This window comes from Cadophora gregata (assembly GCF_030347475.1).
Source record: "Cadophora gregata isolate MNR1 chromosome Unknown scaffold_1, whole genome shotgun sequence".
In the NCBI taxonomy this organism is placed as follows: domain Eukaryota; kingdom Fungi; phylum Ascomycota; class Leotiomycetes; order Helotiales; family Ploettnerulaceae; genus Cadophora; species Cadophora gregata.
Window position 1 is genome coordinate 3,651,426 of NW_026695924.1, and position 16,143 is coordinate 3,667,568.

Below are 16,143 nucleotides of genomic sequence, written 5' to 3' on the forward strand. Positions count from 1 at the left end.
CTTCGAACTAGACGTTTTTAATGTAAAAATTTGCCATACAGCACGGGCAGATTACCTGAATTCGACCTGAATACAGTCAAGAACTTTGCTTACGGGCCAGAAATCACATTCTGGCTAAATATCTCCACTGACGAATGAGCCAATTACAACTAATCTAAGCACTTCCTCAATCTTCAAATCTTTGTCATAGATGGCTCAGCTGACAGAGCTTTCAAGTATGAGTTGTCCTATAACCGCCATGTCAATAAGAAATTCAAGAAAAACATGGAGAGAATCCGGAAAGATCCGAATACAGGTACTAGATTGACGGGAGTGAATGACAAGGTTATTCACCCTCCACCGTTTAAGTGTCGTCTGCCCGAGAAATATTTGGTCTTCAGCAGCGAGAAAGAGCGTCACAGACGTTGGATTAATTCCAGTATCAAGCGTGCGGAGAATAAAGCTCCACTGATGAAGGCTGCATTTGATGCCGCACTTTTTGCTGCAACTTCTCTGACCGTCTGATGGGTATCTCGGCCGGGAGAGCAAATATTGTTCCAACGATGGAAAGACGTGACTAGCGACACACATTCTTTGGAACTTATTCTTATTCTTGTCACTTCACTGATTGTTTTTTTCTGTGGGAAGTTTCTTCTGACATCCATAGAAAATGTGAGATATTTTGCCTGTATGTTGTTGTCATCCAAGTGACCATTTGAGGCAGTCGAAGCTATTATGAGATCGAGTCCCACAGGAAGTCGTCAAGAAAGCTCCAGAAGCGTTAACTCCCAGGTTTCCTATTTCGGAGTGTGTTCATGTGTGAATGTCTCGTTCGACGGACTTTGACATCCTAGCGTCCAACAAGCTCGCTAGGCATCAACAACCAACAGGTCAAAATAAGCGAGAAGGTCACGGGGGCTTTATGCTACACCTTTTGTCATGAACCGATCTCCTTCCACGATCAATACCAGGAGCCTAAACACCAACCTCGGCAATTTGACAAAACGATGATAGTAGGTACGAGAAAAGAGGTTTCGTCCTCCTCACCTACTCACAAGCGTGTATTAGCGTCGTTGGAGAAGACGCCACCAGACCCATCTAAGATGTCGGCGCCGACAACGACAAAGGCTTCTCCGGCGACCGCTCCAAGGCATCATGCTGCCCCCACAAATGGGACACTAGTCAAGTCATCGTTTACTACTCCAAGGAAAGGGACATCAGGAACATCCGAATCCCCCAAAAGTGACACGCAAGAGAAGAAGAAGAAAGTCACCATCGCTAAGTACGTTGAGTTTGAAGGTGATGGCGACTATGAGAATGCTGAGGGCGATCACGAGGGGCATGAAGAAGGATATGAAGGAGATCAAGAGGCATACGAGGATGAAGACGGAGATGATGAAGCATGGGAAGGGCATGAGCAGTACTCCGACGAGGACTACGAGTCCGAAGAATCCGAAGGCTGGAATGGTACGCACAGCCCTCCAAGTCTTCTTCAGATCTAATGAGTCTTTAGTTTTCGACCCCTGGTTTCTTTGGAATGATTTAGACGGATCAAGAATGGCAGCCAACTTCAAGCGTTTCCATGCCCTGAACAGAGACATGGCGCCAGAGAGGCTAAGAAAGAAGATCAACCCCTGCCCCTACGACGTGCCCTACGTTATCAAGAAGGAGGCTTCCTGCCCGATGTTGTTCGAAGACTTCCTCGAGCTTCCAGACAATATCCGAGAGAAGATCTGGGAGTATGCTCTACCGCAAGAGTCCCGCGTCCTGGTCATCTATCAGCATAGTGGAGCTTATGTCAAGTGCGCCGGTCCAGATGTATTTGCCACCCAAGGGTTTGGAGGACGGAGACCGGTTCTCCTACGCGTCAATCATGAAGCTCGTGAAATCGCCAAGAGATTCTACAAGCTTGCTTTTGGTGCTGTTGATGGCAAGCCGAAGTATTTCAACTTCGCCCTCGACGCGTTGCATCTTTGGGGTGTCGATCATGATTTCGTGGACAGAATGCCCTTCATCAAGGATGACTTGGGAAAGGTTCAGAAGCTTGCGATACATGGCGCCGGTCTGCTCGGCGATGAAGATCAATATGCTCGTCTTCAGCATTTCACCAGCTTGAAAATTCTTCTGATCGAGAAGCCATCTGATCGTGTGGACATCATGGTCAGGGATGATTTCCACAACAAGTTCAATCATGCTACGAAACAGCTGTTCGCTGAGCTCTCAATTCGGCGAGCTCAAGCTACAACCTCCTCGTCAACGGAACTGGAAAATGAAAATCATGATTATGACATGCAGATTGAAGGAGTCGAGACCGGATGGGCTACCAGTGCCACTATTTCTGAGCATACTCTTGAAGCTGCAACTTCAGGTGGAATTGTTGACGAAATGCCAGATGTTGAAACTTTAATTGACCACCAGGCTATCGCCGATATGTCAACAGACGTCGATATGTTGATCGACGAAGCCATGACAGATATCTCTTCTGCTGACGCGTTCCCAGTCACTCCTGCCAGTCTCTTCAAAGAGCTAATCACCACTGAGCTGGTTATCGACTTCCGAACATTCATGTATACTTGCACCAAAACCAAGAAAATAGTCGAAGGTACTGGTGTCTCAATGGCGGACGGGCAAGGTGGTCAATCTGGTCTTCCTGACAATATCAACATGGGATTAGACAACGATAGTGATACGATGATCGCTGTACCACAGACTCCCGAAAAAGCTGGAACGGATGGCAAACCTGGAGCTGCTGCCTTCGCCAACAACAAAGCAGACGGCAGTTCTGATATCTTGATTCTTGACAACCAATCCAGTACGCCAGCAGATTCTGCCATAGTCCTTGATGATTCTGAGAAAGCCGCCTTCGGAGTACAAAAAGCTAACTCGAAGAAGATGGAGAGGCTGGTAGACTTTGGACTATTTGTGGTTGTCTGGGAGAAGGCCGAGGATATTCTGGAAATTGCCATAATGCCTTCGCGGTGGCCAAAGAGAGTCAACAAGACCAAGAAATTTGTAAGTATTGACTCTTGTCAAGCTCTTTCAGAAATTCTACCTCAAATAACTATTCTCTGGCTCTTCTAATACTGAAGAGACTGGTCGCTGACTTGAAATGATTTAGTGGAAGTGGAACTTCGCCAAGCGTAGAGCCGATGATATCTGGGGAACCGGCGTTTACAGCAACCAGGTTCCTCATGACTATGGACACCAATTCCAACCCGCCAATGAGGTCCCTGCTCTGCCTCCGTCTCCACGGTCTGCTGCAGCACGAGTCGAAGCAACTAAAGGTCTCAGAGCACGCCGCCTCAAAGAAGCGACCGAAAACCCTCACCTGTGCTGCGCATGCGCAGATCGTGTCAATCAGGCTCCAAACAACAACGAACCCCCGGTCGGTCCCCTACAAGGATCTGATGGCGACTACCTTGCAGTCGGGCATCTCGCCCCTATTGAAGTGAAGACTGCGGTCAACTCCATCAACTTCAACGCTGCCAATCCAAATCCAACACAATACATCTCTCCCTACACAATTCCGCGTACAACAAATGGTGAAGATCCTGCAGGTTCACCTGAAATACGTGCTGGTAGAAAAGCAACTAATCACTCCTCAGCATACAAAACATTTAGCTCTACTGCGAACAATGCTGCAACTTTTCCCCACCGTCCAGCATCGTACCAATCTCCATACGCTCTCCTCGCTTCCGGCCATTATACCCACACAGCCCCTGACCCTACACGGTACGTCTCTCCTTACGGAAATCCCACCGCAGGCATTACTGGAGGCAGCTTCGGAGTGATTCGTCTGGGCAATGCCGGCCGCAGCGGTAGCGTGGGAGGATCTTCGAATGGAGGCAATCGGGGACCTATCGCTGGACCTATTCCTACCCCACGATATACAGCGAAGACTGCGAACAATACCGGGGGAGGTAAAGCTTATTACGTCAACTTTTATTCGACTGCAGAGAGCGGAGACCGTGGGGAAGTTGCTGTTACGGCTAGCTCTAGCACACCACACGGAGCGCCTGATCGTACCGGTCTTGGAGGCTTTGCCAACGATGGTCCTGGCTCTGCCCGAGGAAGCGCTCACCATGATGCTTCCGCACTTTCGGATGGTGATACTACTGATGATGAGATTTCCTGAATTACTTTCTGAGCGCGCCAAATATTGCCATTCTTCCAGCTGCGCCAAATTGTGTCTCATTGGTAATTGGCGATAACGGCAATACGTGGTTCTTCAATGGGGATGGTACCAATGGTAGAGGATTTTCTCGGAAATTAGCTTCAACTTAAAGAACTCGCATATTCAATTCTACGATATTTGCAACCAAAGGTTCGTGTGACACCTGCCGTTCGGCATCTCCAGAAGCGCCAGGAGTGGAGGCGATCTGAAGTTGCTGTTCCTTTCGTTCTACCAGTCGTTGAGGCTTTCTCCGTGAATATGAGTAATAGATGTTTATACAGCAAACCTTTTACAAGATAATTCTATTGATTCTAAACTGAGTCGTTCTCACGACAATTTTACCTCGGTCTGAATGTAAACAAGCTACCCATGACTAATCTCGAATTGGTTAACTAAGCGAGCAGGTCTGGTGGGGTAGGGCATTTGGGACGCTTCATGCACACCCGCAATGGCTCCTGAATTCTTACAGTCAGCTATTTTTCAGAGCCTTGAGCTTGGTTGAAAAAGTCCATTGAGTTTTCCTCTGGTTAGACCTGAGGTATAAACTCCTCAAGACCGGTTTTCTTCAGAGCCCCCTCTGTTGGATATCTCCAGTTCCTCCCATATCTTCTTCACGAGGTTTGTCTCAATATCGCAGCTGTGATGATGTTTGTGATATCAGTCATTGGTACTGGTACTATGGCTGAGAAGTGAAGACTTGGAAGGTCGCCACTGGCAAGTTCCCAGACAGAAAGTCGAACTGACGCTCACTCATTAGCCTTTTCAACCAACCTTTTGGAATGCACAGAATAGGGGATAAGTCCCATGAGATTCCAAGCATCGATCCAGTGAGAGAGCAGACGTGATGCCTTCGGACGAAATTGTAGTTACACGATGAAAGCCAACTGCATAGACGAGATGTGTTTCCCGTGCATTTGTGCCACCCTGCTGGCAATTCTTTCCTCAGCCCACTCCACCACTAATCTAATCTGTCTACTCAACCAAAACCAAGTCCAAGAAGAGACGCCTCATCTTGGCATTTCTTTTAGCTCCAAGGAGCTCCCATCACTTTTGCCGTCGTATTGTTGAGATTGCAACAACTCTTTAACCGGACCAACATATGTGCGTCCGTACGTAACGTCAGGGAACCAACACAGTAATGTGCGGCTAAAGACAAGCATTTCATCAGTGGTTGAGAGCCAAGAAAACTCTCAATCAATTTGAACAGATTGATGATTGCTGCGATATAGAGGGGGTGTTGGTTCTTGCAAAGAAGCATAGCAACCAGAGATACCATTGGCTTGTTATGCTTTCAAGGAGTTTCTGAGACTCGTTTGAACGGTGAAGCCGCTTACATTGGCGAAATGGTAGCTGCCACGGAACAAGCTTCGGGAAACATTTACATGTTACACCGGTGCATTATTTTGATTCTGCCATTAGCAAATGTTGGTTATCCCTTTAGCGATTGGCTTTGAAATTGAGTGGTGCGAGGTAATTTTTGAATCCTGGTTGACTGGATTCATCCCCTGGAAACCCCCCTTAAAGATGCTGACCACTCATTTGCGTGACACTCTTGTCTGCTGACTAATGCCATTACTCTTTGTGAAGTGTATTTAACCCCACCAGAATTCATCTCCCTTCCTGCCACCAGTCCCACCACACTCGATATCAATATTATCTATCTCATTTCCATCTGCTACTGTCTCGCATCGATTAATCTTTACCGATCAAGCAACATTCTGGTATCGCGATGGCGAAGATAGCCGACTTAGCAAGAACCCCTGATTTGAATAATCAGAGGGTGTACTTAGATATTTTTGGAGATGAGAAGATGAACTGGAGATTGAGGAATATAGTGTGTCACATTGACGGAAAAATAGAGCATTTTTCGCTCCATTCTTGCTAGCAAGAAACTGATCGTATGTTTTGCAGTACGAGTACGGCTCATTCCCGACTTACTGCGACCCTACGGTAATGAGCAATAAAGGGCGAGACGACAAGGAGAAACACGTTCAGATAGATGACACAACGTACTTGGTCATTGTCACCGAGCATGTTGAAGAAACCATCAAGTACTGCTTTTGGAGTCTGCCGCTCAAGACCCCTATCATTGTCCTTACTTATGATGTCTCTTCCAAGGAGTCATTCGAACATCTGAAGAGTATCTATCAAAGGATCCCTGCACCGGAGAATGGGAAACTACGTCTTAAGCCAGGCCATCCTCATCCCACACCCATTCAGGACCTTTGGGTTCTGGCGAAGCGCTATCCCGTGATGACCATCGGATGCAGATATCCCGAGGAAAGCACAAGAGAAGTGGAGGAAGCCGATGTGGATTGTTTTGTTGAACAGCACACTGAGTGCAGGTTTGTTGGAGAGTGCACGCCAGACGAGGGCGAGAACAAAAATGTCGACAAGGTCTTTCAGTCAGTTCTAGAGGTATATCACGAACTCCGGAAGCATGCTAGGCGAGAAGAAGATCTCTATCGTGCGGCTGTTGCCAGTCCTCAAAGGAAGAAAAGGCTGTGTATATTGCAATGAAAAGATCATAATACTCAAAAATTTGGTCTTTGGAGCGATTTCTGATGTTTTTGTACTCGTGATTGTTATGGTATTGGAGTACATCAGAAGCCAATCCGGTCAGGAGAGATGGCCAAATTCAAGATTAAGCAGTCCACTGACAACATCTTTTATCGATGATCACCAAAAGCTTGGAGCTTGTTCAATCACTATGGCCAGGCAAAATTTGGTCCTTGATCCGGCTAACTCACCTATAGGCGGCCCAACTCAAACGGGTTTGATGTCTGGCCCGAGTGTGTGAGTAATTGTGGGCAGTATCCCCTTGCTTCGTTAAGTGTGATTCGCCGCGCAGCCTGAAAACCCTGTGGCAGTCACTACAGAACATCTCTAAACAATGATGCTCAACAGAATTCGTATCCAGAGCACTCAGTGGCCTGTAATTATAGGTCACTTGTCGCACTTCAGGGGATATTCTGCTCGGCGCGAAGCCCTCCAGCCCCGATTTCTTCGATCCCTTTGTTAGAAAATCAGAGGGGAGGGAAAAGAGGTAAAAGTGTGATATTAAGGTAGTTACAGAGATTGCAGAGATATACTAGAAATAGGGGCTAGATTACCTAATCTAGGCTAGTCCTATTTCTGACATACCCCCTTCTCTGAATCTCTATAGCTAGAACTACCTAATAAGGCCTTATTAACTCCTGTAATATACTCAACTGAGTATATAGCACCTACGTCTCCTATTTCCCTAGGAGTTCAGTGACCCTGTAGCTCTCTAGCTACGTCACAGTACAAGAGTACCTTAAGCTATCTCCCTTGAGGCTCTCTGAGCCTCCTTCTCCCTTGAGGCTCCCTCTGAGCCTCCTTCTCCTACAGGCTCTCTCGCCGAGACTCCTTCTCCCTTAAAGCTCTCTCGCCGAGCCTCCTTTTCCTTGAGGCTCTCGTCGAGCCTCCTTTGCCTTGAGGCTCCCTGAGCCTCCTATGCCTTGAGGCTCCCTGAGCCTCCTTCTCCCTTAAGGCTCTCCCTCCGAGCCTCCTTCACCTTGAGGCTCTTAGTCGAGCCTCCTTTGCCTCAGGCTCCCTGAGCCTCCTTTTCCCTTTCCAAGCCTGCTCTACCTAAACTCTTATATTAACAATTATATCACCTTCTTCTAAGGATACCATAAATGTTCCCGCACTTCATACAAGGGTCAAGATCCCCAAAGTATTCCCTCTCTGAAGTATTCAGCATTGTGACAGCTTGTCCAATGTTTTCGGCATAGATCCCTCCATCAGGCCACAAGCTTTGGTTCGGTCCTTTTGGGCTCGCTTCTTCTGGGGTCAGGTGTTTCTTCTCTGACTCTGCTTTCGTGCATTTCTCGAATAGTGGTACTCTATCCTTGTCTAAGGACTTTAGCATATCTTCTCGTTGCGTTCGCAAGTAGTCGTGAACATTCTTCACCCTGTTACTGCCTCCTTTGATGCAAGTCTGAGCCGTTCCACCAAGAAGTAAACCTAATTCTGACCGCGAGAAGAAGATGGTTGGAGGTCCAACGCAGACGTATTTGTGATCCTTGGGGTCGTGTTTTGGGAAACATTTCTCAACTGTGCGGACTACATCACCTGAAGTTTGCGATGTTAGCTAGTGCTTCTTTAAATTGTATGCCAGTGATCATCTGAGGTACGTACGGATAGGCATGTCTGGGCTCATGGTATTGAGCAAGCATTGAATCGCGAGTTCAAGGACACTTTCGATTGACACAGTCGACTTTTCGTCTGGCATTTGAACGGGGTCCTCTTCGGTGAGATTCTCTCCAAGACGCTGGATCAATCTTTTGGAGTCATTTATGACCGAAGCGAAGTGCGAGAACGAGCTTCCTGAATCCTCGGCAATGCCATTTTCAACTTGGGCATTGTCAACCTTTGGTGTAGCATCCATGCCCTGTTTCAGCTGGTACCATTCGCTACTCAAGGACTGAAGGAGCATTTGTCTTCGCTCCAAAGTCCACTTCAGCTCGCGTATGAATGGATGAGGTCCTCCCCACGAAAGTGAAGCATTCGACTTTTCTTCAGGCATCCCCTTCAGCAAGTCATCGATGATATTATTCTCGTATATGACCCAGCCCATAATCTTTTTCATAGCGGAAACTTCGAAGCCTGAAGGCATGAGCTTGGATTTGATTTTATCGTAGTCGAGATTTCGGCGTTTTTGGAGTCGCTCCTCCCAGAACCGGTTACCGATTGCATTTATTTCTGATGCTTGGAAGTCTGAGGCATCGGTTATTCTTGACGTGAATTTCTCGCTTGAGACGAATTCAAGAGATTGAGGCGCCATTTTTCGATGTAGAGATAGTCGAATTACTACATCTTCTACATGGGATGGGATAAGTATTTGAACCCTCTTTATTTTACACTCTTCAATGGCTGTAGAGACTGCTTGTCTTCTACACAAAGGAGCAGTGCTTCACTTGGAACATCTTGCTTGAAAGATTGACAAGCAACGGGAAGGGACACAAGACATCGTGTTTTTGAAACTTGTCTATGCAGTCACCCGATACCAACCTGAGGACTCGCTTTTTCGATCATTCTAGAGAAGCCAGCCGACCCAGCGAAGCTCCCATAACCTATTCCAAAGTAATACCCTGTACATCTTTGCCACCATTCAACGATCTCAGAGACTACAAACTGTGCGAATTGTTTGCCCTACTAATGGTAACGTCCAATAAGTTGCTTGCTCACTCATTGTGCAGACAAACCCTGCAGGTTCTGCCTCAAATTTCTTTGTATAGAGCCAGTCAGAACCTCCAGTTTTTTGTTTCTCTTCAGGTAATGATCACTTGAGCAAATCCATGGTCCTATTTGGAAGACCTAATGACAATCTCGCCCTTCCTAGTCAAGATCATGTTTGGAGCAAGGACACCTTTGAAGTACGAGTGACTATGTTTTTCTTCTCTTCTTAAACGATTCGACTCCTGTTCTAAATATGTCTTTATGGTTACTAGCTAATTGAAATATATGTTCTTCCTGCCTGCACTTACAGCATAAGAGAACTGACCATGACTTGCAGAGATTAAAAGTACCACTAGTTCTTAAACTTTGAATTTTCGGAAAGCGACATCCTCTAGCCCTGCAGCAAAGAGTCTGCTGGATACCTGGAAGTGAACTCGCTAAGGTCGCCTGGGTAACTTCGTAAGTGGTGGTGCAGCTGAATCCAGCACAACCGAGAACCGAGCTCACCCGCTCTTAATCATCAAAGTGAAAGTAAAATCCAGGAGCATCTAACTTTGCATACTTGGAGCTCGCTAACTGTACCCATTTTTCCAATCAAATGAGAATTTAGTCACACATACCTCATGTGTAATGTGGCAGGGCCACCTAATTTTTGTGCTTGGCACAGTGGAGGCAAATCACGTTACCAGTGCAGCCGAGCGATTCTGAACTGTCATTCCTTCACACGCATATCATTAACGACACTACCTAAGATTATTACAATAACTACGCTCTCTAGAGAGATTCTATCTAACTCATTCTGTTCTCCGTCCTTTATTCGACAAATCCAGTACTTCAGATATATGATATCTCGAGATTTGCTCAATCCGCTTCTTTGTATCTAAGTACTCCTTGTGCCTTGAATTGCTACTTCTCTTGTTGTGTGGGTGTTCGGGTCTTGGCCCGCTACAATAGGAGCGACTCGTGTCATTGGCTCAAGACTCATCAATGCGGGCCTGAACAGTCAACGGCTCTGTTTGCTGTTGCTCGACTTCAAACCATGAGCTGTTCAGAAGTCAACAAGTGTGTTCAAGGCGAGAAAAGATAAGCAGTTTAAAGTCAAGTCAGCTACATATCGAGTCTGGAATAGGACCGTGAACATCAGAACGAGAACGAGACATTTGTCCCATTCAGCTCAGCGTGGTTGGGAACAGCTACAATACTGTATAACTAACGAACATAGCTTGAAAACAAGATATAGCTATTCAAGAACACATGAAAGACTGTTGCTTCAGATGAGTATAAAAGCTCAAAGCTGAAACGAAATCCATTATTGTCTTTTCGTTTAAGTATACACAGAACAAAATCCAAAATGGCGACCACTTTCACTCTCTTCCCGAACCTTGCCACCGAGCTGCAGGATCTAATTTGGGAGGCTGCAGCAACTAGTAGAGAACCTCGAACCTTCGATATTCGCTTCCGAAGGGGAAAGAACCCGCATGATGGTCCAGTACGGGTTAACGCCAAATGGGCGACATCAGAGGACAATCCAGGGCCACTTTCCCCAGCCATGTTTAGCGTCTGCAAGAGATCACGAGAGATTGCCAAGAAGTATTCCAAGCTGGCATTTGGAGGTATCAACAATAATCCTGTTTGGTTCGATTTCCAAACCGATATCGTGGTATGCCAAAACACAGTCAAATTCATGATGTACGGTTCTTGCTACGCTGGTATGCGTAGCTGTTGCATCGCCAATGAAGCATCTGTGCTACAGGACTTTGCTCAAGTCAAGAACTTCACCTGCAAGACATATTATTGCCCAGCCGAATGGGGGCCCCACTATGTCGGTGCATTTTAAAGCAGAGTAAATTGGATGCGAAAATGGATCGAGCATAGCCACTTTGACGATAAAGAGCTATTGAGTCATGCTGCCCAAGCTTGGTCCACTACCTTAACTGATGCTCTGAAAAGCCTTCTCTTTGGGGTCTCCCCCTGCACAAGCTGTTTTGGCCCTTCATAAGACAGCACCAGTATTCTCGCTTTTACTTTACAACAATCACGAACACGTTGACTAAACACCCATCCAGGCAGCCGACGACTTCAAAGCAGCAACAAACAGAAAACCGAACCCCAGAAATATAAACGTACTTTCCCAATTTTGACCGATACCAGGAACAGGCCTCCATATCAATCCAGAAAGAACAATGAGAATGCAACTAACATGGAATGGAGATGGTTTGAAAGGTAAGAATAACGTCATTGTCCATCCACCAAGTCTTTGTCTGTGTTCCCGCCTCAACTGATCCGAGCTGACCAACAGACTCTCCTAACAGTGTTTTTAACAGCCACTGAGCAGACTTGATCTGTGACTAATGATATGGAAATTCTTAGAGAACTTGACAGGAAAGAAATGCTGAGCAGACTTGATCTGTGACTAATGATATGGAAATTAGCAGAGAACTTGACATGAAAGAAAAGCTGAGAATGCGCAAGGGAACATTGCCGTAATAATACTGAGCAATACAATGTTGTCGCCCCCTTATAGTATTTCCGTTCAACGATTACCTTTCTCAAGCACCCTTCACGAAAACGAAGACTTTTTTCGGTGGAGGAAAACTCTAATGCTAGACATCAGTGACATCGTCCGGTGTGCCTTGCAGGGGTTTAAATGTGATGGTGGGAATAACGGCATGCCGCCACCTCAGGTCGAGGTCTGAGGGTCCGAGCCGTCCGCCACAAAGCATTGATTGTCTCGGCGCTTTGGGCTCCTGTTGAGGGGAACATCAGGGAAACAAGAACATGAAAGCAAGGACTTGGAAACAAAGCTGTTGGATGTTGGCTGGGTGGAAATTCGCTGTCTCAGCTTCGCTCCCGTACAACTCGAAATGTGTCAGTTCGTAGAATATGCTGTACTCATTAAGGTTATATTTTGATCTTCAGATACACGGGATCGTAGATATAGTTTGATTATCTGCGAGGAAGTCCCGTGAAAGTCAAATATTCCTTTCCCTGTCTGCCCCTCCAAATAAAGTTCTGCTTGCATTGACAGCGGCAGCTATTCCACATCCAGCAAGATGTCCGTTACGAGCTTCTGGACATGTGGAGCTCGTCGAGCTCGAGCCCCTCGGTTCATTTTGATTATCAGAATGATCGACAGCGTCAACAGCCCGCTTCATAGCTGAGAAACGACACGACACAAAACATAAACTCCTCGCATCCCTCGGATGACGATCTTTTAGGATCGTATCAATCTGATATGCAGATTGACAGGGTCAGGTAGGATCGCGTGGTATAAGATTGGAAAAGGAAGCACAACACGTTTTCGACTACCCCTCCTTTCTGCGAACCAAACGTCGATCAAATCCAGGAAGGCTGAAGTCTCACCTCGTACCATCACGCAGCAGCCGTTATACACGACATCTGCAGCTCAGCTCGGCATAACACCTCAAATCCTCGACTCAATTGCATTTCGCTCGGTCCACAATCAACTCACGAAATGCCAACTTACCTCCTCCATGGCTTCCGCTGGGATCGCGTAAGCATCCGCGTCCATATCGTAGTTCACGACCTCGAAGACGCCGCTCCAGAATGGATCGTCGCACCTGCAACCTCCGTCACACTCCTCAATTCCTTCTACACACTCTTTGACTTCCTGCCGCCATCAAATCCGCCGCCCGCATCATACCCATTGGCATCTGCGGCCGATAAAGTGGTAGTAGAGGATGGTACAGACAATGGAACGAGGACGCTGAAAGATGCACCGACGGGCAGTATTGGGTCGTTGAAAGAGCTGGTTAGACGACCTATAAGTGGAACGAAAGATAGAGAGAGAGATTCAAACAGCGATTCAGGGAGAGAGAATCAGAAACAGAGACCGATCTCCACACCCTCCACAACAGCCAAAGCAACGATGGCGAAATCCCCCGCAAAACCAGATAAGAAACCTACATTCAACGACTGGAGTGCTGTAAAATTAGTCGAGCAATTCGATCCCGACGATCTTGCGTCCGTCAGCCAGCCCCACGCATATGTTGCGGATTACATGATCGAAGTCCCACTCGGCGTTTCCATCACGGAGGAAATGGCTAAATATGAAGCGAAGATAAAAGAGGAGGAAGCGTCATTGAGCTTGCCTAGCACGCCGGGGACGACAGGCGATGGTACAAATACTAATACAGGTAATGAAAAAGGGGGCTTGAGCACGCCGCCGCTGAGTGCGAGGGAGATTAGGAGGAGGAGCAGACGCTTGGGCTGGTTTGAGAAGCTGAGAGATGGGCTACAGAAGGGAGAGGATATTGGGTGGTTTGTGGTTGTCTGTGGAGATGAGGAGAGGAAGGCACCGAGTGTTGATATGACTGAGGGGGAGAGCAGTGGGAGTGAGGAGTTGGAAAAGCGGCCCAGAAGTGCGGGTTTAATAAGGGGGTTCTTTGGGAAGAGGAGAAGTGTGCAGCAAGAAGAGTAATGGGATGGTAATAGCAGTCAGCTTGTTGTTTTGGCCTGCATCTGTGAGAACGTGAAGTAGGAATACCCAAATAAATACCAACTCTTCTTAATTGCATCGTCTATTTATTGCTTTCCCTCGTAATCCCTCTTCCAGATCCTATCCCATAGCTCCTTATCCACAGCAAACTCCCTCACATAATCACTCTCCAACTCATGCGTCCTTCTTCCCAGCAAAACCAAACTATGCAGCGGTCCACCCAGCACCTCATCCGCCTCACAGAGCTGCTTCAGCGTTCCACTGACGAACTTCTCACTCTTTCCGCCAACCCTCGCAGCTCCGACCGCAAGAGACTCTTCATCATAGACCCCTCCTTCCCCAGCTTCTTTTTTCAGACCCTCAATCTCCAACATCTGTTCCGCACACTGTCCAACAGTCATATACCTCGGCGGCTCATAGACTTTCCTGCCCCTGGCCATATTCTCCAGACTCTGCTCCTTGACCTTGATATCCAGCAGTACTAAGGTATGTAGACCGATTGTGCGATTCTCACGGATGCGGTCATAGAATGAAGCAGGTTTCCAAGAGTCCGTGAAGAATACCATGGAGACTGTTTGTCCAAAGTTGTAAAGTTGGAGACCGGTTGCGCCAATGGCAGACATGATCGAAGCATTGGGAATGCTAGAGATAGGAATCGAGAGTTCGCGAGCGCGGAGGACGAGGTCGGTGTGTGTTGTTGCTCTGTACATAGATTAGCAATTGAACTATCTTGACAATTCAGAGGAGAAGTACCCAAAAGGATCGCCCACAACCAGGAACGCAACATCCACATTCTGGGCATCCCTCAAGATCTCATCACTGGCACTCTCTACCATTTCTCGATCCGCAATAATTACTTCCCGGCCATAGTACTTCTCCTACTACCCATCAGCGTCAGTCATATCCGACCGTCTCTACGGTACTAGACTTACGAGAACCGGCTTGTCAACAAGCAGGATACTGGTGTAGGCTTCGAGGTAGACGCGCGAGCATTTTTTGACGGTCTGGAGTCCTTTGACAGTTATATCGGTTTCATCGGAAAGACCGAGGCCGATTAGGTAGAGCATTTTGGCTGATTTGGATGTGGAGGTTGTGGAGTGAGGTTTGGAAGGACGATTTTGGCGGGGTGAAATTTAATTTCACCCGCGGAGGATGCGGGTCTTGGAGCTTTTTTTGATGATGGCCGAGCTCGAGGCTGTCAAATTGAGCTCCAGGTGATGCAATAGATTCTTCTTTTGTTGCAACAGAGCTCGAAGACCATTACTTTCTTTTCACGTTGCAGCTATTCGAGTCAATTGCGTTATACAACTACACTAGCAGCATCTTCCCAACCTACCAACTCAATTTAATCAACGAACAGCTCGACGCCAGACTCCTTCCACATTATAATGACCACCACAACACCCACAACACTAACACCATCCTCCCTCAACTCTCGCGAAACTCTCTACCGCAATGTCGCACTCGGCGCCGTGATAGTCTGCCCGATAATAATCCTCCTCCCCCCGCGCAAAATCGACATCTACACCGTCGCCCTCACAGCCGGGTTCTACGCCGGCGGCAACCACCTCACGGCGCACTACACGGGCACCAGCATCGCCCAGCGCTGCGCAAACAGGATACAGAGCTTATCTAGCGATGAGCTCCCGCCAAAAGCTCTGGAGTCACAGCGGAGGCTGAAGGAGGAAAGGGAGAGAAGGGATGCGAAGGCTTTAGCTGCTACTACTACTACTCCTACTGCTGTTGTGAGGAGGGATAAGACTGGGGATGATAACGGTGTGGTGCTAGCAGAGATTAGGAGGAAGGAAGCAGAGGATGGGAGTAGGGAGAAAGGGTTGTTGGAGAAGGTTTGGATGGGTGGTGAGGGGCCGGATTGGAAGGCGAAGAGGGATCAGAGGGAGAAGGAGGCGTTAGAGGAGGGGAGGGGGTATGGTGGCTTGATTATGGATCAGATCTGGGAGGTGTGGAGTTGGACGAAGGATAAAGCTGAGGAGGTTAAGGAGGTTGATGAAAAGGTTATACGGGAGGGAAAGGAGGGTAGGAAATAAGGGATGGTTTCCTGAGGCGGCTCTGAGGACTAGGGGGAGAAAGAGGTGATCATGTATCGATATATGAGAGTTGGAGTTAGACTAAGGATAAAGCTGGGGATGTTAAAAAGGATAATAAGAATATTATACAGGAGAGATATCTGAAGAAAATGAGGGCGGCTTCCAGAGGTATGCACGATTTGTTACCTCTCGGGCTGAAAGGCAGGAGGTGTTTGCTCGGTTTGCTTTGAATGTGGAGCCAAAAAGTTCCAGACATCAACACCAAGCTCACAAATGGA

The 16,143-nt window shown here is 47.3% G+C and overlaps 7 protein-coding genes across 7 annotated transcripts; 5 read left to right on the plus strand and 2 right to left on the minus strand.

Annotated features, from left to right (window-relative positions):
• Positions 1-917: 917 nt before the first annotated feature.
• Positions 918-4,405, plus strand: ONS95_001179 (uncharacterized protein). The gene is made up of 3 exons (XM_058494364.1): positions 918-1,446; positions 1,493-2,991; positions 3,098-4,405. Exons 1-3 carry the CDS (start codon positions 987-989, stop codon positions 4,112-4,114), a joined length of 2,976 nt encoding a protein of 991 aa, XP_058364567.1. The 5' UTR covers positions 918-986; the 3' UTR covers positions 4,115-4,405.
• A 1,381-nt stretch (positions 4,406-5,786) lies between these two features.
• Positions 5,787-6,680, plus strand: ONS95_001180 (uncharacterized protein). Its single transcript, XM_058494365.1, has 2 exons — positions 5,787-5,987; positions 6,065-6,680. Exons 1-2 carry the CDS (start codon positions 5,883-5,885, stop codon positions 6,671-6,673), a joined length of 714 nt encoding a protein of 237 aa, XP_058364568.1. The 5' UTR covers positions 5,787-5,882; the 3' UTR covers positions 6,674-6,680.
• Positions 6,681-7,790: 1,110 nt separating this feature from the next.
• ONS95_001181 (uncharacterized protein) lies at positions 7,791-8,963 on the minus strand (the record flags this gene model as incomplete). The annotated part of the gene is made up of 2 exons (XM_058494366.1): positions 7,791-8,251; positions 8,318-8,963. The coding sequence occupies 2 exons, from the start codon at positions 8,961-8,963 to the stop codon at positions 7,791-7,793; spliced, it is 1,107 nt and encodes a 368-aa protein (XP_058364569.1).
• A 1,136-nt stretch (positions 8,964-10,099) lies between these two features.
• ONS95_001182 (uncharacterized protein) lies at positions 10,100-12,307 on the plus strand. Its single transcript, XM_058494367.1, has one exon. It carries the CDS (start codon positions 10,710-10,712, stop codon positions 11,193-11,195), a length of 486 nt encoding a protein of 161 aa, XP_058364570.1. The 5' UTR covers positions 10,100-10,709; the 3' UTR covers positions 11,196-12,307.
• On the plus strand, positions 12,308-13,882 carry ONS95_001183 (uncharacterized protein). Its single transcript, XM_058494368.1, has one exon. It carries the CDS (start codon positions 12,834-12,836, stop codon positions 13,797-13,799), a length of 966 nt encoding a protein of 321 aa, XP_058364571.1. The 5' UTR covers positions 12,308-12,833; the 3' UTR covers positions 13,800-13,882.
• A 21-nt stretch (positions 13,883-13,903) lies between these two features.
• DPH5 (diphthine synthase) lies at positions 13,904-14,884 on the minus strand (the record flags this gene model as incomplete). The annotated part of the gene is made up of 3 exons (XM_058494369.1): positions 13,904-14,519; positions 14,571-14,695; positions 14,750-14,884. The coding sequence occupies 3 exons, from the start codon at positions 14,882-14,884 to the stop codon at positions 13,904-13,906; spliced, it is 876 nt and encodes a 291-aa protein (XP_058364572.1).
• A 321-nt stretch (positions 14,885-15,205) lies between these two features.
• ONS95_001185 (uncharacterized protein) lies at positions 15,206-15,865 on the plus strand (the record flags this gene model as incomplete). Its single annotated transcript, XM_058494370.1, has 1 exon — positions 15,206-15,865. The coding sequence occupies one exon, from the start codon at positions 15,206-15,208 to the stop codon at positions 15,863-15,865; it is 660 nt and encodes a 219-aa protein (XP_058364573.1).
• Between the last annotated feature and the right edge of the window lie 278 nt (positions 15,866-16,143).